The sequence below is a fragment of the Bombyx mori genome, chromosome 17 (assembly GCF_030269925.1).
Source record: "Bombyx mori chromosome 17, ASM3026992v2".
Taxonomy (NCBI): Eukaryota; Metazoa; Arthropoda; class Insecta; order Lepidoptera; family Bombycidae; genus Bombyx; species Bombyx mori.
In genome coordinates this window covers 2,129,629-2,151,103 of record NC_085123.1, presented here as the reverse complement: position 1 = coordinate 2,151,103, position 21,475 = coordinate 2,129,629, and the positions used below count along the sequence as shown (strand labels likewise).

Here is a 21,475-nt window from a genome sequence, read left to right as displayed (position 1 = left end):
GCATGAATAAAAAATACAAGAACAAGAAATAAAAAAATAAAAAAGTATTCGCTTTTTTATATTATCTTTGTTGAAATACTATTAAAAATACTAATTTACTAAAGTATGTATAGGTTAGGTACATACATTTTGTTTTCGGTTCCACTAATTCATAAAATATCTGTTCTATCTACCGTTAATAATTACGTAAATGTAAACGCAATTTACAAACATACCCTATTGATTGGGTCAATAATAATAAAACTTTACAAATTGAACCCAAACGCAGTTGAATTAAGAGTGAATTCGTATTTTTTTTTTATTAGAAAACGAGGAATATTCGTAACAGGCACTCGGGGTAACGCGGTGCCTGCGCAATATGGCGGCGTTTTGTCACAGAGGGTGAAAAGGGCGGGAATAAAGTGAACGTCAACCAAAGTTTTTATGCTCATTAAAATGTACCGTGTAGAATCTGTAATGTATCCTTTAGATGCGAAAATATATTTTATCGACGAAACAAATTGGCTTAACCGCTATGTCGTTTTTTTTGCGTTCTCTGCTACGAGTATTTTCGGTGGGTATTTCATGCTTTTTTTTTATTGCTTAGATAGGTCGACGAGCTCAGAGCCCACCTGGTGTTAAGTGGTTACTGGAGTCCATGGACATCTACAACGTAAATGCGCCACCCACCTTGAAATATAAGTTCTAAGGTCTCAGTATAGTTACAACGGCTGCCCCACCCTTCAAACCGAAACGCTTCACGGCAGAAATAAGCAGGGTGGTGGTACCTACCTGCGCGGACTCACAAGAGGTCCTACAACCAGTACCAGGCTTCATGTGATGATAATACTGCGGACTCGCCGGATCTTCTCAGTGGGTCGCGTTTCCGATCCGGTGGTAGATTCTGCAAAGCACTGCTCTTGCTAGGACCAGTGATAACAACACCTCTGGTTTGAGCCCCGAGAGCTCATCTACACGCTAGGGTAACGCTGATATAGCCTCTCAAGGATACTTGCATAGATATAAAAAAAAACTGCGCACAAAGAGATGGCACCTACTAATTAAAACACACACACACATTAGATTCTACGACTCCAATCGATTTCAATTCCATTATTGAGATCGATATAAAATATTAACAATTCGTATGAAAGTACATTCATTACTTAGTAAAATTGAGGTCCCCTCTGATATAAAACCCTTTGTTGACTTTAGCTTGTTGTTAGACGGAGACTGTTCAAGTGTTTATTATGATTCATAGCTCGCGTACAAGTGTTTTATTGGCATATAAAATGAGTGAAGGGTCCACTGATATTCCCTTCAAGAGACTCTATTGGTTATAACTTGGCACTTCGACTTTTAGGCAGAGGCTTAGCTCTGTCCCTGGCATTGCTGACGTCTATAAGCTACGTAACCACTCACGATCAGGGCTGTATGCTCGTCAGCCTACAAGGGCAATAAAAAAAAAACATAAGTTCATATTTCAAGTCCTATAGAATCCTAGACAAAATATTCTCGATTGCTCGCGACTGTAATATTTTTGTCAAGTATTTAAGTTTTTGGTAACATCACCTGCGCGGACCACTTTATTTCGCGTGGATACCCGCGCTCAGTAGTGTTATGAACAGTAGCTTACATGTTTTCCCAGAGTTCGGATCCGTTCCACGTCAAATTTCGTCAGAACGGTCTCAGAGGTTTGGACGTGAAAACGTAACAGACCTACTTTTATATTTATAATATTATTTGCTATAAAATTTCGAACAAACAAACATCATATAGTATTCTGACAATAGCTGATTTATATCATACTAGCGACCCGCCCTCGCTTCGCTTCGGAAGCATTAAATTTTATTATTGATAGTTGAGTCCCGCGATGTTACCCGCGGTTATTTTCGTACCGCGGATGACGTCGTGGGGCGAAGCTAGTGGGGCGATCAGCAATCTATCAATGAAAGTCTCGTCAAAATCGGTCCAGCCGTTCCAGAGATTAGCCGGAACGTACAGACAGACAGACAAAAATTGTAAATAATGTTATTTTGATCTATGTACCGTACCGTATATATATTCATATGCATGTAGTAAAAAGCGGTTATTTTAATATTACAAACAGACGCTCCAATTTTATTTATATTGTATAGATTACTAGCGACCCACCTTCGCTTCGCTTTGGAAACTGTAATTTATTATTGATTTCTCCACTATTTAATGGATGTTATTATACATATAAACCTTCCTCTTCAATCACTCTATCTATTAAAAAAACCGCATCCAAATCCGTTGCGTAGTTTTAAAGATTTAAGCCTACTCAGGGACAGATATAGGGACAGAGAAAGCGACTTTGTTTTATACTATGTAGTGATTCTTCTTAAACAATCTATTATTAGATTTTTCTAATTTGTCCTTTTCCATTTTTATTATGTTTCTTCAGTGTACAGACACATCGAATTCCGCTGATATTTTATATATTGATTGATATAGACAACAAAGTTATGCAAGTTAATTCTATAGATTAAATATGCCTTGAAACCGTAACCTATTATTGTACATAATCGTTAAATTACTTTCAATTGCAGAATGGGCGCTATCTTAATTCCTATGCGAACAATATGAAAATCGTTTCGCCATGCTGGCTGTCAGAAAACACAAAAATATTATAATTAAAAATTAATATTCATTTATAACTTAAATATTGAATCAATCTAATGGAATTATTGTTTGTTGTGTTCTGAGCATTATACGATGCATTAGAATCTCGGTATAAGTAAAACTAAAACAAATAATAATAAATACGTTTAAGAAAACATATTTCATCTACTTACCTGTAGTTATATAATAATATGTCTATGGTTACCAGAATTTTGAACTCGATTAACCCCAAGTTAGTTTTAATAGTTGCGAGACATCTTTGAATAGTTAGGGATAGTCGACATTTTGTCGATACGTTCAAGAAACAACCCGAGGAGTTACGGAAGTACCCGCAGGGTGTCTTCATTGGAAGTGTGACTGATAAGACGCTCTGTGCAGACGTGGATTCGGAAGCTTGAAAATTAAAAATTACTACACTTTTTTTTTTTCTTGCTTACGTATGCTGATAGTCTTGGGCAGATATATCAGCTTTACCTTAGCGGGTAGGTGAGCTCTGGGGCTCAAACCGGAAGTGTTGCTAATACTGACCCAAACAAGAGCAGTGCTTCGCAGAATCTACCACCGGAAACGCGACTTATTGAGAAGATCCGGCGAGAAACTCAGTGGGCTCTATCTATGGGGACGACACGTGGCGTTCTGCCATACATACGAAACCTAAACGTATATAGAAACTTTACGCATTAAATATATACATCATATTCAATATAATGTGTACATGTATTCTGTTGAAGAATTTGATAGATTTCTAGTAAAATAATCAAGTCATGTCTTTAAGTGGGTGGTGGCGTAAAGTTTGTATGTTTATTTAACGAATCAAAGGCGAGTTAGTATTTAAACGACACTAAAAGGTTAATGAAGTTAATGAAGACATGAGAGCATATAATTTTGAAACGACCCTGGTCTTATGCATTAGCTAAAATACTAAAAATAGTACTTGTTTAGTTATTAAAGTAATGTTTAACTTGGTCGAAGAAAACTAAAATTTAAACAATCTAGTCAGTTCTGGTTCCTTGTCAGACGTTCAGACACTCGGTTCGGTCCTGACCACGATATCGGTGACTAATTGTCCGAAGCTATCAGCTATGCGATGCGGGCTAGTCGCCCCGTGCTCTTGCGGGCGGAAAAATATCGATCGGGCCCCACACACCTGTTCGTGCGGCAGACAATGGGGCCCGCGCACCTGCCGCACTAACCGGCGCGCCGTGGGGAGGCACACACCACTCGCCACTACCGCTTCGATCGCAGCATGGAGCGCGCGGGGGGCTGCTGACCACCACCACCACGCCACCGCACCCGCGCCGATCGATCGCCCTCCGGCATCTTGGATGGTCACCTTCGACCATCACGTCTAATAACAGGTATTGCGCAAAAAAAAATCATTCCAATTGCACGATATTAATTTAATATTCAAAACTATAATAATTAGCAACCCCGCTGCTATGAAACTAGTTGATTCATACTGTAATGACTCATGAGTGTGACGAAACGTTTTCAGATGCTCCGAGAAATGTAGAACGCGATGCATATTACTTCAGGGTTGTCTCCGGTATCCGGCGAAATGCTGGACACGGCTACCATACATTTTTATGGAGATTCAAGTGAACAATATGGGGAGGCTTACTTCGCCGTGGACCATACAGTGCCTGAATCATCGCACACGGTTGAAATAGAATATGTTTACGAGCAACCAGAGAGCTATACAATCAACCGAGACGACGCCAACAAACAGACGCCGACAAATAAACCGAAACATGCCCAGGAAGGTGTTCCCAAAAAAAGTCTCAAGAAAATGAAGCCCGAGAAAGTTATAGATGACGAACAGGATTTAACTAACCTGACCTGGCTCCAGAACATAACAAACATAATGGCGGTCCCGCAGTTTCCTATATCGCCGATGTCCCCGACTCCGCCACTGAAGTCGCAGAACACGAGACTGCAAAAGTTCAATCAGACTATAGCTAAATGCCAGAACGATTTTATGGAGAACAAAGAAGAATACCAAAGGAACAGCGACAAGAAACCACCATATTCCTACAGCACCCTCATCTGCATGGCGATGAGATATAACAACGACAAAATGACGTTGTCCGCGATATATTCTTGGATCAGGGAGAACTTCAAGTACTACAGGAACGCGGATCCCACATGGCAGGTGAGTCTTATCAACCAGTAGTGATGAGGGTAACCGATTTAATAAATACGTTACACGCGAAATTGATAAGATAGCGTATGATTGGATCACCAAATAGAGTGGAGGCTTCGAGTGTTAGGGGGGCAATTATTGGATATAACGTGATTAGTAATTGCGGCGATACAGTTTCTGGAATTATTAGTTTTTCTTTGCATAATATAGTTTTGCAATTATTTCATTTGTGGCTTTATTAATAAATTTTTACTTTAGAGTCATTGGTGATGTGTTAGTGTGATAAAAAACAAAGGGTCGCAATTTCGAAAAAAAAAAGCACGTACCAATACATTAAGTTACATTTTGTTGAATTTTAAATTGCCGTATTCATCTTAAAGAGTTATCATACGTTTCATTCTTTAGAGAAGTCACTTAAATGAGTCCGAGCACAGAGTTCAATATCATCGTAATCTCTTTCAGTCGTAATTACGTAACATCATTTTTTTAATTGCATTAATAGAATGACGCCACAGCAGCTGGTATTAAGTGGATGCCGGAAGCCACAGACTATACAAAATGATTACTGACCCCCACCTTTAGATGTGAGGTGGACTGGAGTCTCATCCTTCAGAGCGTGCGATTGCTTTGCGACAGAAATAGGCAGGTAGTGAACTACCCGTGGCTTCTGACATTATTATTTACCATAAGTGTATTTTTTTATTAGTCTCACAATTTGTAGCGATGCCCTCACAAAAAAAAACAGTTGTGCCTCGCCATCAAATATGACAAAATATAGGGTCTGAACTTTAGGAAGAATAGGTTTATTAATTTCTAATAGTCATTCGTCCTTCCAACGAAGGGCATGTAAGGAACAATTGCAACTCGTTTTGATTATAAGTACATAATATGATATTGTAGTGGATAGTTTTTTACTTTGCATTTTTTCCCTCATAAATTTCGTTTACTTATTCGATAATTGAACACGTGGAGTCTGAGAGCAATTAACGTAATTTCCAAAATAAGGGGACATAGTAGTAGCAAATATGTTGTATGGTAAAATATTAAAATATATGGTCTCGTGTCATTTACGGAAGAAGCATCGAATTCATTCGTATGAAATAAACCCAGTTTGCTATTCCTTCGAAAAAATTTGAGATGTGAAATTAAATCGGTATAAAAATAACTCCATTTTCTACTCCGGTTCATAAAATCTCATAATTCATGTCGATTTTTATAAGTTCTGTATGAACGAAGGAGAAACCATCAAACACATTTTCGTATTTTTTGTTACAAGCAATCACTTACAAGCAATTACCACTATCAGCTCAATAAGCTCAATTTTTTTCCTAACTAATCGTTGGTAGCCTTAATATATATACAATTAAGGGTTATAAAAACAGCGCGCGGATAGGTAGGTGAGCTCACGGGACTCAACCTTAGAGAACTTGCTAACAATTGCCTTAGCAATAGCAGTGCTTCACTGAATCTACTACCACATCGATATTACAGCCCACTGAGAAAATCCGGCGACAAACTGGGTTGTGCCTATGGGCTAGGTTGCACGTTGAACTTGTTGTACGGTGACCGGTGCTCGGAGAGTTTAAAAGCACCGAGAGTAGATCGGGAGGATTTAGAGGTGACTGCAATAAGAGAGTTACCGCTATCTCGAAGAAGTAACCTAATAAGCCAATACATTACGTACACCGTTTCATTTCCAGAATTCAATAAGACACAATCTGTCCTTGAACAAAGTTTTCGTCAAAGTGGCCCGTTCGAAACACGAACCAGGGAAAGGTGGCTTCTGGAAACTCGACTTGGCTCACTTAGAGGGCAGCAAGCGCATTTCCAACCGAGCTCACAAGAAGAAAACCAAATCTAGTCCGGATACAAGAGCTGATAACACGAGTGAAGAAGGAAAGGCAGTCGAAAGAATCCTTCAGGATTCTATAACTAATGAAATGTATGAACCGATAACATTGAATTTACCGGACTACAATTTACAAAGCATCGAATCTCTTGATAACATCCAATTATCTAATAATATAGGGGCTAACGTTATTGTGGAGCCGGCTATTCCGCCGCCATTGTTACCTGAAGACGATTTAACTAATCTCTTACTTAATCCGACAGAATGGGATGATTTGCAACTTGACATGTTGGATAATTATTTGGATTTCAGTTTTAAGTAAGCGCGAAAATGCATTGCGAGGATTTCTTTTATTATTTATAGACTGGAATTTAAGACAATCATTATTGATGGGGTTCGAAGCAAGACTAAATCAGCTAGCTACACAAAAAACCATAAATATATCTATTTTTCTATATATTTTTCGTTTAAATGCTCCTCCTGTAAATCTACGAATTTGGAGATAGCGTAGTGTTCATTGGAGGCATCGAAATGAACAATTCTAACAAAAACTAAGCCATAATGATAGCAGTGAAAAATGATAGAGCCCCATTAAATATCAGTTATCATGGTTTAAGACGAAAAAAAAAAATTATGTTAATTAAATTTTAAGTGGGTGAGTTTGTAATTAGTTTGATCGTTAAGTAGTAACAAACGAAGATATCACCGTCAACTTTATTTGTTGTTTGTGGTTATTCGTTTTTAAATTTTAATAGTGCTACTTTTTTTTATTGTGAATTTGCGGTCATGCGAATTCATTATTGTGGAACAAAGCATGTTCTGAATTATGAACCATTCTTTGAACTGTAGCCGATTAATAAAATGTCAGTAACATTTATATTAGGAATCGCATAGGAGACGCCTCGAATCAGGACAAGTTCATACTTAAAAGTACATCAAATTACAAATTCAAGATTCAGTTTTTAAGTTTTAGTATACATTTAGAAATCATAATTCAATTTTCGTCAAAATCGAAATGTATGTAAGTATTATTTTTAAAGGCTATTCAAAAACTACTATTTTACATTTATTTTTCACACGTCAAATATTAAAAAAAAAGGAAATTCATTACTATTTTTTAAATACATATATTATACCTACATATATCCAAGTATTGTTATATTTAACATTATTATTGTTCAGTCAAGGCAATATTATTATTACTTGTCGAAATTCTTATTTTTAAGTTATTGTGACATAAAAAATTCTAGTCAATTATTATGTATGTTTTGACATTTATTTAGAATTGCGAATTAGTACATAACACATACCTAAGTAGGTATTCTTTTTTATTTAGTTACAATTATGATTACTGACCAAATAAAATCGAAAGTTTTTTTTTTCTTAAGTAGAAAAGGCGTCGAGGAGTTCTTAATTACGTATATTCGGTTGAGACGTAGAATGTGACACACAATGTGATCATCCTTTGGAATAAGTCTTTGGTTGAAAAAAAAAAATATTTGAATTCCTAAAATCAGTATTTCTAGTCATTATTATAACGGCTTAAGCGAAAGATTAGGCTAAAATTAGGATAAAGTTGTGTTTTCGTAAGGGAATATGGATTTGTATTTTGTAGGTTAAGAAAATGCACAATCCAATATGTAGTGAATGCATTTAAATACCTAAGGTGTGGAGTATTAGATACTTCTATAAGATCACGTCTCAAATTCATAAATTTTTTTGCTCAAAAAACAGCTCATTCTGAACAAATAATACGATTATTTGGCATTGAAACAGTATTAAAATCATTGTTTCAAACTTTGCACAAATTAAAAAATAACAAAATATTTATTTAGTGTTTAAGTTTAAATGATAAGAAGAAAAAACTATGGATTGTCACTTCATATTGTGAACCACTATGAAGAAAGCGGGATAAAAACCGACGTGAAACAACATGTTCTCAATAATTTCAAGTAAATAAAAAAAAAGATGGATTTTATAGCAACATTTATGTCACCTTCAAATGCATCATCATGTTTAAAGTCGTCATTACGATCACATTAGTATGACTCGAAGCAAAAAATGTTGTACCAATAAGATTTGTTGAAATTAAAATAAAAAAATGGCGATTTGCAAAATTTCAAAGGTTAAATTGATGTTTTCGCGTCCGCTTCCAAAGTGACAACCTAGTTTGAAGGCTCTTAAAGGTGACAGCTCGTAATATTGAATTTAAAATTAGTTAAAACGGATAATCTTTACCGCTCAGTATTAAACGTAGTTTGTAAATAGTGTGGCAATAATTGCGTATTTGAAAGATAGTTTTAATGTCTTTTGACTAAATTACTTAATAATATGTATTTTTATTTTAAGATTGTCGTTATCAGATGATCCGTCCTACAAAATGATTGCGTCCATTTGCTCATGTTAGTCGTGAGATAAAATTAGACTTAAACTTTGTTAAAATGATTTTCAATGTTTAGAGACAATTAAAAATGTGCTTTAACCTAATTAAATCGTGCAATTGTTTTTTTTTGTGAAAATCTACTATATTAGGTACCTACCTATTTATCGAATAACAATAATTATTTTTAATGTATCTACGGAAGAATTTGTCAACATGTCTTATTAAAATTTAATGAAATTTAAATATAAATTTCCACGTATGGTTGTGTACGGCATTATTTGTTGTTGATGGACGTATTTGGTGCGCTAGTATCTATACTAATATATAAATCTACAGTGGTTTTTACGGATGTTCCGTTATAACTACTGAACCATACATCCGATTGACTTGAAACTTGGTACCCATGTAGAAAATACATGTACTTAACGGATAGGCTAATATTTAAATGAGTGTTGGACTTCCTACACCAGTTGCGGGGGCGTTCATGATGAGAATCTTTGTGGGGGTGAGAAATAATAATGTTAATTTTAAATGCCCAGCGAAGCGGACGGGTACAGCTAGTTCTGTTATAAAAACTAATTTTATAACCCTGAGGGCTGGATACCAGGTACCTATATGATTGATTTCCGCTCTAGGGTGTGGGTGGCAACATCGATCAATAAAATTTAAGTGAACCTTTTAATATTCAACTAAACCTGTTTTAAATCTTAAAGACTCAAGTAAACCTATAGCTTACAGAATGTGTTATTATTGTGAAAAACGTGTCTAGTAAGTTTTTGCACGTTTAATATTCTTGTGAAGTATTGGAATTTTATCATTAGTAGGAATTAGATATTTAAATAGGATTCTTCCGTCCACGATTGTTATCATTTACAACACTTCAATTTGTAACGAAAAATGTTATTTACAAAAAGTGAATATGTAAATGATTTAGGGTTGAACTATTTTATCAATCTCGTAAAATGAGGTTTTTCATTTTGTGACTAGCAAGAACAAAGTAGGTTTAATAATTGGTAGGTACTACAAATATTAAAATTTCTATAAAGTTAAAATCGGTAAACACAATGTTATTCCTTCACCGTGGAAGTCAATCGTGAGTTCATTCGTAGAGTACGTATTTCATTAGAAATATTGGCACCCGCCTGCCGGATTCGAACACCGGTGCGTCGCTAAGCATGTATGCACCGGACGTCTTATCCTTTAGGCCACGACGACTTCAAACTTTACATTAATCTGAAGCTCTTTTAAAAGAGCGTGCACATTTCATTCGACGTGGTATCAAGTAATGGTGGCCGACCTAGGGACATAGGTTAGATTACTGTCTCAAATGTGTAAGTAGGAAGGAATAAGCAGGATGGTAGCGTAGGTAGATTCTTGCGACATTTGCCAACAATCAAGATTATGAATTACGGAGTAAGCAGAAATGAGGAAACTGGAGAAGATCGAAAGAAATACGGGGAATGGTAGGGAAGGGATAGCAAGTCGAACATTGCGGAGACGCATACCAGTATCTTATGTTAATAAATCGGTCAGACTTATTTTTAAGGTCGCCTGAGCCAAACTCACACCGCATTGTCCGTAGGCTAGTTTATATTTTATTTATTTATTATTTTAGAACACATTACAACTCTAATAATCGAGTTATTCAACTCACTAGTAGTTGCAACTAATTTATGTTCGTTGCGAATCTTTTACGAATACATTTCACCTAGTCATTCTAATCGTATACCTGTGAATGTGTCATTCAAAAGATGTAAAATGATTGTGAAAATAAAATATTTGTATGAAAAACTTGTATTTTTTTTTAAACCCATCGCTTATACTATAGAACTATACATGTGTGCTCATCATCAAAGCCGTCATCAAATATGCAAAAAATCAAATCGTAGGTCATGCGTGATGAGAATAGAATGTAATACAGTAGGTAAGTTTTTTATATTGTATTGCTTAGATGGGTGGACGAGCTCACCTAGTGTTAAGTGGTTACTAGAGCCCATAGACATCTACAACGTAAATGCACCACCCACCTTGAGACATAAGTTCTAAGGTCTCAGTATAGTTACAACGGCTGCCCCACACTTCAAACCGAAACGCATTACTGCTTCACGGCAGAAATAGGCAGGGTGTTGGAACCTACCCGCGCGGACTCTCAAGAGGTCCTACCCCCACTAAGTACAGGTGTATGTGAGAGGGTTTAATTGGAACTCAGTGCTAAAGCACCGAGAATTTCAAGATTATTTAATTGCACAAAGTTCGAAATTCAACTATATTCTCTGATACTTCAAGCTTTATAGTCAATTTATGTATTACAATTTTCATTTTGGGTTATTGTTGACATTACGAAGAAAAAGCATACTGTTTTTAAAGATTTTTAATGGTAGCGTTCAATCTCGTTATAGTCTTCGAAAAAATGAAAACAAAACAAAAACAATATCGGCGGAAAAAACAGGAAAATATGGCACTTAAATGTTAATTTTAACTTAACATATTGATTAAGTTTAATTGAACATAATTAATGTGTCGGCGAATGAACGGCTTGTTTCGATAAAAAAAAAAAAACTAATAAACATCATCTTAATTATATTTTTTTATAACTTTTTATTTTTTCTATGCATTAATTAATATTTACAAAAAATAAAATAAAAAGTCACTTCAAACATATACGAAAAACATACTCTATGAACCAATCGTATACATAACAATAATTTAAAACATCTGTAAACATTCTTTGTTGACTTTTTAAATTTGTTTCGAAGAACAAGCTGGCCATCATTGCGACCGCTGCATTTATATTGCCGCTTGGCATTGTTGGCAGTACTGAGGCGTCGACAACGTGTAATCTGTTAACACCGATCACGTTGAACGATGTGTCTACAACTGAGTTTTTTGAGGTCGGAGGACCCATTGAGCATGTTCCGATCGGATGATAGGTACTTAGCGTTAAATGTTTTATGTAACAATTAAAATATTCGTCTGTAAATAATACGTGATCTTCACAACCGGGAAATTTTATATCATTTAAAGTGGCACCTATTTTCTTCATAGATTCTGTATTAACAAATTCTTTTATTAGTTTCAGGCCATCAATTAAGGTTCTTCTGTCGACAGTACTAGATAAATATTTTGGATCTATTACAGGAGGTAATCTGGGATCAGTACTGTTGATGTAAACAGTACCTTTACTCTTTGGATGTAAGACTATAGGCAAAATAGTTGTTGCATATTTATTGATCCTATTAAAATAATTATTCCATACATTATTTTTAATACCTAAAATATTTTTCAAAAGACTACCTCTGTCTGAAGACAGCCCCACTGGCAACACCATGAACTGGATATTGGGTGTTGCCAATTTCTTAGTAGATAGAAATCCTAATATTTCACAGCCTGGAGAGGTGAAAGAACCTGTACCATAAATAAAGTATTTAATGGCATTTATTGGGTTAATCATATCTAAGGCAGAAATTGAAACTGTCTTATTAAAAAGAACTAAATCTAAACCAGTTGTTACGTGATCTTGTAAATTCTTGCCAACTGGTAAGTCTTTGACAATTGGTATCCCTAGTGACTTCAGTATGTGCGCCGGTCCAATCCCAGATAATTGTAATATTTTCGGGGTATTTAAAGTTCCCGCAGATAGTATCACACCCTTTTTAGCGTACATTTGAATTTTTTGATTGGACAGTGAGCATTTAACCCCAACAGCTGTGTTACCTATAAAAAGAATTTCTTCCACTAAAAAATTACTAAACACTTTAGACATATCTAAGTTATCTGATGTAGACCATCTCTTTCCGTTTCTTTGGCTTAATAAGCTTTTTGTGAAACCTAGATCAAATTCTGATTCTAAAATCTTATACCCGAATTCAGTAGCAGCACTCAAAACTGAATCGACGAGTTTGCTTTCATATTGTAAATCGTCAAGATGAAGAAAATGTTTTTCTACAAATTCAAATTGTTTTTTTATATAATCATTTGAGTATTTTCTGTGGAACCAGTCTGCATAATGTGAAATGTTGCCTCGGACATGTACCATGTTATTTAATTTGGATGATCCCCCAACTATTTTGCCTTGAGGGAGTCTGCATTTCTGAGAACAAAATGTTTGTTTGCAGTTGTTGATATTTTATTAATTGAATGCTCCAGCACAAGATTGAGTTTAATTACCTAGTTTGCAAATAAAATATATGCAATTGTACTGTCAAATAAAAAATAGTTATGGTGCATTAGTAATATTGTTTATAATTAATCTATATTTAATCTAATGGTGGTAGGACCTCTTGTGAGTCCAGGCGGGTAAGTACCACCACCCTGCCTATTTCTGCCGTGACGCAGTAATGCGTTTTGGTTTGAAGGGTAGGGCAGCCGTTGTAACTATACTGAGATCTTAGAACTTATATCTCAAGGTGGGCGCATTTACGTTGTAGATGTCTATGGGCTACAGTAATCACTTAACACCAGGTGGGCTGTGAGCTCGACCATCCATATAAGCAATAAAAAAAATATTACATATTTATATTTTTTTTGTGACTTTCAAATTATCAGTATTACATTTCTAATTATATAATACTTTGGAGAGCATTCTTACATGGTCAACCATGCCCCAGCAAGCATTTTCCTGTGGTGATGTTTCATAGTTCCAATCATAAACCGATTTATGTAGAAAGGGACTAAGAACAGGAATATCCAGTAAACCATGACCCTTGCTTCCTGCTTCCAATACTATATATGTGTAGTTAGTCTCTGTGGCTATGCGATGTGCTATTATGGAGCCAGCTGTGCCAGATCCAACTGCAATATTCAAGAGTAAGTTATTATTATTCTTTTTATTGGCTTTGTAGGGAGATGAGCATATGGCTAACCTGATGGTGAGTGGTTACCGTCGCCTATGGACTTCAGCAATGCCAGGAGCATAGCCAAGCTGCTGCCTACCGTTTAATACTCTCCACAAGCTTTATTTGAAGAAGAACATATCATAATGCTCAAACACTATGGAGGAGAGCTCATTCTAAAGCCAGATGGTACGTGACAAAGAAGATCTCTGGAAACGCACTGTGGATGAACACGGTGGCTCCAGGTAGCTGTTTGTGATTATTGTTTTTTTATTTTTTATTTTACTCAGTAACATTACTCAGCTATATAGTTTAATTAGCTTTAATCAGAGCTCGATTATATTTAATTATATACTAACAAACAAAAATTTTTTCTCAAGAATGAACCTCAATTTATTAATCGTTTGATTTCATTATTTTTTTTAAGTTAAAAACATATACTTATTAAGTTTAATGCTCGCTGGTATATGTTTTAACCAGAAGGAAAATAAACTAGAGCAGGTATGGGGTTGAGCTGATAAGTAGTAGGACAAAATATAAAGAAATACGAGAAATTCACTTACCAATAATATAATCATATTCCGTTTCAACTGTTTTTAGATAAATTGATGCGAAAATATCGCTATAGTAAATTATATATGTGAACAATGTGACTATATGAACACACACGCTAAATATGAAAAATTGTACACAGTATGAAAAGTTCATTTTAATATTGGTGCTTATTTTAAATACGTTCTAATCATTATAAAGTTCATTTTGAAATAGGTAGGTATTTTGCTGAATTTAATTTAAAGGTTATGTTTACAATTTAAACTGGTTATGACAAGCCATTCAACGACGAGTTTTTTATTTATACAGCCAAGTTAGTATTTAGTTCATTCCATTCTACTTACGAAATCAGATGAACCTATTTGCAGGAACACGAACAGTGAACTGTTTCATTATGTCCATTTGTTGTGTTTCTTTAACTTTAAACGAATAATAATGTCAAAAGGCAGCGGCTTGGTTTTGCCCCTGTTATTGCTGATGTTAACTAGTGACTGTGATTACTTACAGTCTATCAAAGCAGTTAACCGCTCAGCATCTGTGCGGTAGACTTTCACAAGTTTGCGAAAAAGAAACAAAATTTCCGAACGAGGCTCCTCGTGTTCTTTCAAAAAGTCTATTGAAGTCAAGAAATTCCCAACATATTACTGAGATATCTTGGTCACGTCATCGCATTTCGTTTCAATCAATTCAGTTCCCTTTTCATAGAACAAAGTATGTATTCATAAATATTTATTTAGTTTCGACAGTGGGCATCGCAAGAAGCCGATAGTAATATTTTAGATATATAAAAAATTGGAGTGTCAACCATAGGCAATGGGTATCCAGTATTGATTGTCGGACATCAGTTCTTTCAGGCGTTTCAGACAACTGCTGAGAATATTTTCAAACTTTCTTTAAAGCAGGTTGTATACTTTTTTTGGGATTGAAGGATTACTAGTGGCCCGGAGCCTTCTCCAGTTTCACCGGGACAGGTGGGCGGGCACGAGCTCAACTAGGAGAGGTGGGATTTGCTAACAACTCAAGAGCAGCTGCTTCGCGAATGAATCTACTACCGTATAAGAATCGCGACCCGCTGAAAAGATTCGGTTTATTCCGAGAAGACTCCGGTTAGGTTGCGACGAGTACGGTTACCGGGGTCCCTAAGCCTGCTCCTAGTGAATGGATCTGATGGATCCGTAAGGACGTGTCTGAGGCCCAGGATGTATGCTCTTGGGTAATATGGAAGGGGAAGTGCATCCTAGAGCCCAGCCTAGAGCCGAGTTAACCGAGTCAAGTACATAAATCATGTTACAAGAAGTTACTTTGTTATGAAATGTTTTGTTTGGATAGCGTTAGCCTAGCATTTACTTTTCTAATAATTGACTAAACTAGCATGTAGTGTCATTAACTATTTAGGTACCAGACTACTGCCACTATGTAAAATATTGACATACAAATTGAATATCGATTTTCTAAGCTCAAACAATCATGTTATTGTTATGAACCATATAGACACTTCGCTACGAACAATAGCTTTATAAATAACACAATATCCCAATAAATTAAATAACATAGTTTATTCACGTCAAATGTAAACATACAATAAAAAAACATTTATCCTTAAAATTAAATTTGCAGTATCTGTGGTTTTAGTTTCAGCCTGTCTATTGTTTCCTGTGGCATGCAGTATGTGGGGTTAACAGGTTTTATACTGGTGTTGCCTAGTAATGAAAGGCCTGCCAGACCAAACAATGTATGGAATGGGTCTGTGATGTCTCCGGGCCTGTCACTAAAGCCACCAGTTTCATTATCTTGACATGCTAAGATAAATTCTTCTAAGCTTTTCTTGTCTACCCAGTGAATTCTATTCAGCATTGAAAGTGAAGACATGACCCACCTGTAATTTTAAAATTATGTGATCATTCCGATAGTTTTACAATCATTTTTTTATGGCAGTCGCTACAGTTGGTGGTACACACTTACTGGTGGTAGGACCTCCTGCGAGTCTGCGCGGGTGAGTACCACCACCCTGCCTGTTTCTTCCGTGAAGCAGTAATGCGTTTCGGTTTAAAGGGTGGGGCAGCCGTTGTTTTTTTTTTATTTTTTATTGCTTTGGTGGGTGTACGAGCTCACAGCCCACCTGATATTAAGTGGTTACTGGAGCCCATAGACATCTACAACGTAAATGCGCCACCCACCTTGAGATATAAGTTCTAAGGTCTCAGTATAGTTACAACGGCTGCCCCACCCTTCAAACCGAAACGCATTACTGCTTCACGGCAGAAATAGGCGGGGCGGTGGTACCTACCCGTGCGGACTCACAACAGGTCCTACCACCAGGTTTTACGCAAATTATAATTTTGCGGGTTTGATTTTTATTACACAATGTCATTCCTTCACCATGGAAGTCAATCGTGAACAATTGTTAATCGTATTTCATTAGAAAAATTGGTACCCGCCTGCGGGATTCGAACATCGGTATAGTAAGCGGCACGTAAGTTGGCAAGGTTTTGGTGTAGTGGGGGTAATGTCGCGCATAGTGCACATTGCAACAAAAAATGGTTTATTGCCGCATATAATTTAATTTTATTTTATTGTTTATTTGCCATAACTTATTTTTAAGCCTGTGTATTTTGAAGAAAGTTAAAGAAAAGAGAGGAATTCGTGAAGTGTATTAGGCGTTATAAATAAAATAGAATTAAAAGTTAAGAAGTTTATTTTAAAAAATATATTTAATATTCAAAATTATGTGTCGCCGCGGCGTCGTCACTATCATTTTCTAATAGTGCTACCCCTTGGATTAAATTTATGGTAGCACCTGAGCTGGTGAAAGGAGTTGGCTCCTCATCGTCGACATAACGAAGAGTCGCTGTCGTCACTGGCGTAAATAATAAAACGCTCAGTGACTGAATCTACTATATGGTCATTGGTGCGGGAGGGGAGCGTCGACTGACTCACCAATCGCGCGCTCGGAACGGTGCTACGTCTTTCCCCGCGTCCCGCTTGACAACCAAAGAGACCTAAAAAACGACTTCTGCGCATCTAACGAATCTTGCCAAGTTACGTGCCGGGGACTATACATCGGTAGATCCGAACCCTTTTACAACAGTTTTAAGATATAAGTTTCCCATAATTTATACAAAAATTAATACATATTTATAGACCTGAAGCTTTTTACTGGAGGTAGGTCGTCTTGTGAGCTTAGATAGCCACCGATAAGTACTACCAACCTGTCCAAGGTTGGGAAACTCATCACATTCAAAGTAGGTGGCGACATTTACGTTGCTGATATCTATTGGCTCCCGTAATCCCTCAACGCTAGGTTGTTCGTGAATTAATCTGAGCAATAAAAAAAAAGTTGCTCCACATCTATGGGCGGCAATAACCACTTTAACCTAGGTGAGCCAGTTCAACAATCTGAGAAGTAAAAACATATAGTCTCTATATAAAAACATTATAGTGAAAAGAGTTCTCACCAAGAGTAGCACAAATCTGGCAGCTTTTCCGGTCGACCATTCAGACCACCACTGGGCAGCTGTCGTTCACATAGCCACCACGCCAGCTCGTCTGCGTGTAGGGCATCCATGCGCTTGCATATCGACAGTGTACCCACACAGCAGTAAATTAGACCTGCAGAAATTTAAATGGAATTACTAGTTTTTGAAAAAAAAAACACTTTTCGAATTACTCATATACACGTACTCGTATCCACGAAATAATAATTACCATAAATTTTACAGGTAAAAAATTTGCTAGACCGGACGTCCAAAATTTGTTTGGAGCTTGTAAAATACATTCAAGCATTTTTTAAATATCTTGTTTTATATTAAGATGGCTAGTCTACAGAATTTTATTAATAACTAGCTGACCCGGCAAACGTTGTGTTGCCTTAAATAAGATTTCTAGAGAAATTCTACTGTAGAAAAAAAACCTCATTTAACCACATAATACCTCATTATAAACAAAAAAAAAATCCAAAAAATTAAAATAAAAAGTAAATGTTTGGGGTGGACAACCCTTTTCACTTAGGGGTATGAAAAATAGATAGTAGCCGATTCTCAGATCTACTGAACATACTATTGATACACAAATAAAACCAAAAAAACACGGCTGAAAAATGTATAGTATTGTGTATATAGCTCTTAAATATATTAAGTGTATAAATCTATGATGTATAGTGAGTAAGTAAGACAGGAGACCGGCTTCGTCCTCATCCCTACTACGTGATGTTTGCTGGATGAGTGGTGACACCTGGCGGGGATAGCTGATCGATTGATAGTTGATCAGTAGTCGACCGGCGAGGGCGGGAGATCAAATTGAATTTAAAAAAAATCATAATTGAAGAACTTGAAATTATAAACTCTGAATAAGAATTTATCGTACTACAATTATAATATTTGATTGCCATCTTGCAAACTTATTGCAGATCTGTGCATAGAATAAAAAAAAAATTAATCGGGATGGAAAAATAGGGGTTGATTGTATAAGAGTGAAAATTGACAGTAATATGATTTTTTTTTATTTTAAGTAATGACAAAACAAAATAAAAAACTTGACAAAAAAATTAAAGTTTATAATTAACAAATAAAAAAAGGGGTTGATCATAGAGGGATGAAAAATTGAGAGTAACATCAGATTTTTTATTTTAATTCATGACAAAATAAAAATAAAAATGAAAATCTTGCCAAAAAAATTAAAGTTAACAGATAAAAAATAGGGGTTGATCGTAGAGGGGTGAAAATTTCAGAGTAATATGAATTTTATTATTCTACGTCATGACAAAATAAAAACAAAATTCTCGCAAAAAAATTTAAAGTTTTTAATTAGCAAATAAAAAATTAGGGTTGATCGTAGAAGGGTGAAAATTGAGGATTGTATGTATTTTTGTATGTTGTATCATAAAAAAATAGAAATTAAAAATTTTGAATAAAAAATAAAAAAAATATTTAGGGGTGGACTACCCCTAACATTTAGGGGGATGAAAAATAGATGTTGGCTGATTCTCATAGATACCGGATAAGCACAAAAAATTTCATCAAAATCGGTCAAGCCGTTTCGGAGGAGTATGGCAACGAAAACTGTGACACGAGAATTTTATATATTAGATATTGAGAAAGATATGAATTTAATTTCAGAACTAAAATTATTTCTCAAAATGTACCAAATAAATAATCCGAAATTACTTACCAGCATGGCTTTCCGATCCAGGTTTGGAACCGAATCCACCATCAAAGTTCATGCAACTGAGCACAAACTCCACAGTCTTGTTGATGTCGATGGCATCCAATCGTTGTAAGAGTGATAGACACATTACCGCACAGAAAGAGAACCTAGTGTCTATTTCACCCCATTTGTCTCCTTTAAGCAACATAAAATAATTTGAATAATTTGGGTAGGTATTTAATCTAGCATTCTCTACTGTTTTCATGACTCATAGACATAATTAACCTTCTTTTTAGACTTTAATTTAACATTAAAGTTTAAATAGTATACTGGGATTATTTATATTCCGACTTTTCAAATATTTTACAGAAAAGTGTACTTATGTCTTTCTGTTTGAAAGTACATGTAAATATCAATATGCAATTATTATATAAGTTGAAATTTAGCACATTATTTAAATGTCCATGAATAACAGCTTAATAATGAAAATAACAAATGATTAGATTAAAATGTAAAAATATTTTTTAATTAGGAATATAATGTTTCGCAACACATTGCAAAGAATATTGTTGTTTTAATTTAATATACTATAACCAAATGCTCTTTGGATTTATTAAGTAAATTAATGTTTTCTTTAAAAAAAAGTAAATAGTAATGTTTGTATTTTATGACAAATATTCATTCATTTTAATGTAGTATGATATGAATAGTCAACAAATTTTAGATTATATTCTGATTTATTTATGAGAAGCAAGTGAAGATAATAATATTTACCATAAAAACTACCATCTTCTTGCTGTAAGGAAACTATGTATCTGACAATTCCTTCAATATCAACAGCATCTAATCTATCATACATCGCCAGTACCTGTTAACAAATAAAAGTAATGACAAACAAAATAAAAATATTACGTAACTTTATTCAAATTTTAAAATGATTTTCTGGTTGTTTCATGTTCTACCTGTACAGCACTTAATGTGTATAGTATGTGTGGATCATGTCCGATGCTAGCCGAGATACCTCCACTTTCACTATCTTGGCATTGTGTAATGAATTCTATTATATCTTCTTTAGGCATCCTGGAACAAAATTCCAGGTTTTACAACGCTTGTAGGACTCTCAAAGGCGACTTTCACTTTATTTTTATACAAGAATTAATTTTTAACCATGTTCATTGTTCAAATTTTACAAGGTTTATGTTGATTTAAGGTTGATATAATAATATGATTGATTGAGGTTAATAACGGGTAAAAATCATAATATAAATACTTTTGATACCTTGATGATTGTCCCATGAGTTCCATAGCAGTTAAACTCCAGTAAATACCGGACATTCTTAGATATTCGGTCATACAATACTCGTAGTCATCTTTATTTAAGCCGTAACTGGCTAAATAGTCGGAGTGCTTTTGTAAGAGTAAAGTTTTAGGTCGATCTTCTTTTAAGACAACATCTTTCGTTGTAAAAGACATTTTAAATTTTTATTCTATTGCAATGTACATTAAATTAAAAGCTACAATGTTTTGAAACGGGATGATAATATTTTGAGTTATCAGTCTATCTATCTATCTCTTAGGTTTATGGCGTTATGAGTTATCAGTCAGCATTTAAAGTTAGATGTCAAAAGTGACAGAGGGATTTTATGTCATTGTGACATTATGTTATTAAAGTTTTAACGTTTGGAAATTGTGGGAAAATAAAATATTTAGTCACTCAGAGTTCTACCTTATGGTAGAATCAACCGCTAAATCTTTTGGGGCCGGGCAACATATACAATAAATTGCAAGCCGGGTCTGTTATAATGGTCGAGTTGTAGTAATTTGACAAATTCAATTAATAGTACTGAAGAGCTTTTAGCTCGGGGCGATCGCCGGATAACGCTAGTGGCATAGTAGCACTTTAGCTAGCGATTTAACGCATCGGCTGGTTCGGGACGGGGAGTAGGGAA

General features: G+C 35.3%; 3 protein-coding genes across 6 annotated transcripts; 1 reads left to right on the top strand and 2 right to left on the bottom strand.

The window, feature by feature from the left end:
* The first annotated feature begins 3,848 nt into the window (after window positions 1-3,848).
* On the top strand, window positions 3,849-12,253 carry LOC101743617 (forkhead box protein J1-A). 3 transcript variants are annotated; one of them, XM_021348202.3, is made up of 3 exons: window positions 3,849-3,983; window positions 4,121-4,777; window positions 6,469-7,692. In XM_021348202.3, the coding sequence occupies exons 2-3, from the start codon at window positions 4,145-4,147 to the stop codon at window positions 6,937-6,939; spliced, it is 1,104 nt and encodes a 367-aa protein (XP_021203877.1). In that variant the 5' UTR covers window positions 3,849-3,983; window positions 4,121-4,144; the 3' UTR covers window positions 6,940-7,692. The 3 variants fall into 3 exon arrangements, 2 of the variants coding, with proteins under 2 accessions (XP_021203877.1, XP_004922052.1); XR_009975306.1 differs by adding an exon at window positions 8,967-12,253 and having other exon boundaries at window positions 3,968-4,777; window positions 6,469-8,803; XM_004921995.4 differs by having other exon boundaries at window positions 3,968-4,777; window positions 6,469-12,253.
* LOC101735405 (glucose dehydrogenase [FAD, quinone]) lies at window positions 11,357-14,683 on the bottom strand. Of its 2 annotated transcripts, XM_004921942.5 has the most exons (3): window positions 14,396-14,683; window positions 13,589-13,791; window positions 11,357-13,090 (listed from the first exon to the last, which is right to left on the bottom strand). In XM_004921942.5, exons 1-3 carry the CDS (start codon window positions 14,538-14,540, stop codon window positions 11,648-11,650), a joined length of 1,791 nt encoding a protein of 596 aa, XP_004921999.1. In that variant the 5' UTR covers window positions 14,541-14,683; the 3' UTR covers window positions 11,357-11,647. The 2 variants fall into 2 exon arrangements, with proteins under 2 accessions (XP_004921999.1, XP_012546346.1); XM_012690892.4 differs by lacking the exon at window positions 13,589-13,791 and having other exon boundaries at window positions 14,396-14,649.
* A 1,238-nt stretch (window positions 14,684-15,921) lies between these two features.
* On the bottom strand, window positions 15,922-21,162 carry LOC101735538 (geranylgeranyl transferase type-2 subunit beta). The gene is made up of 6 exons (XM_004921943.5): window positions 20,806-21,162; window positions 20,489-20,606; window positions 20,301-20,394; window positions 19,551-19,721; window positions 17,840-17,993; window positions 15,922-16,260 (listed from the first exon to the last, which is right to left on the bottom strand). The coding sequence occupies exons 1-6, from the start codon at window positions 20,997-20,999 to the stop codon at window positions 15,990-15,992; spliced, it is 1,002 nt and encodes a 333-aa protein (XP_004922000.1). The 5' UTR covers window positions 21,000-21,162; the 3' UTR covers window positions 15,922-15,989.
* Window positions 21,163-21,475: the final 313 nt, after the last annotated feature.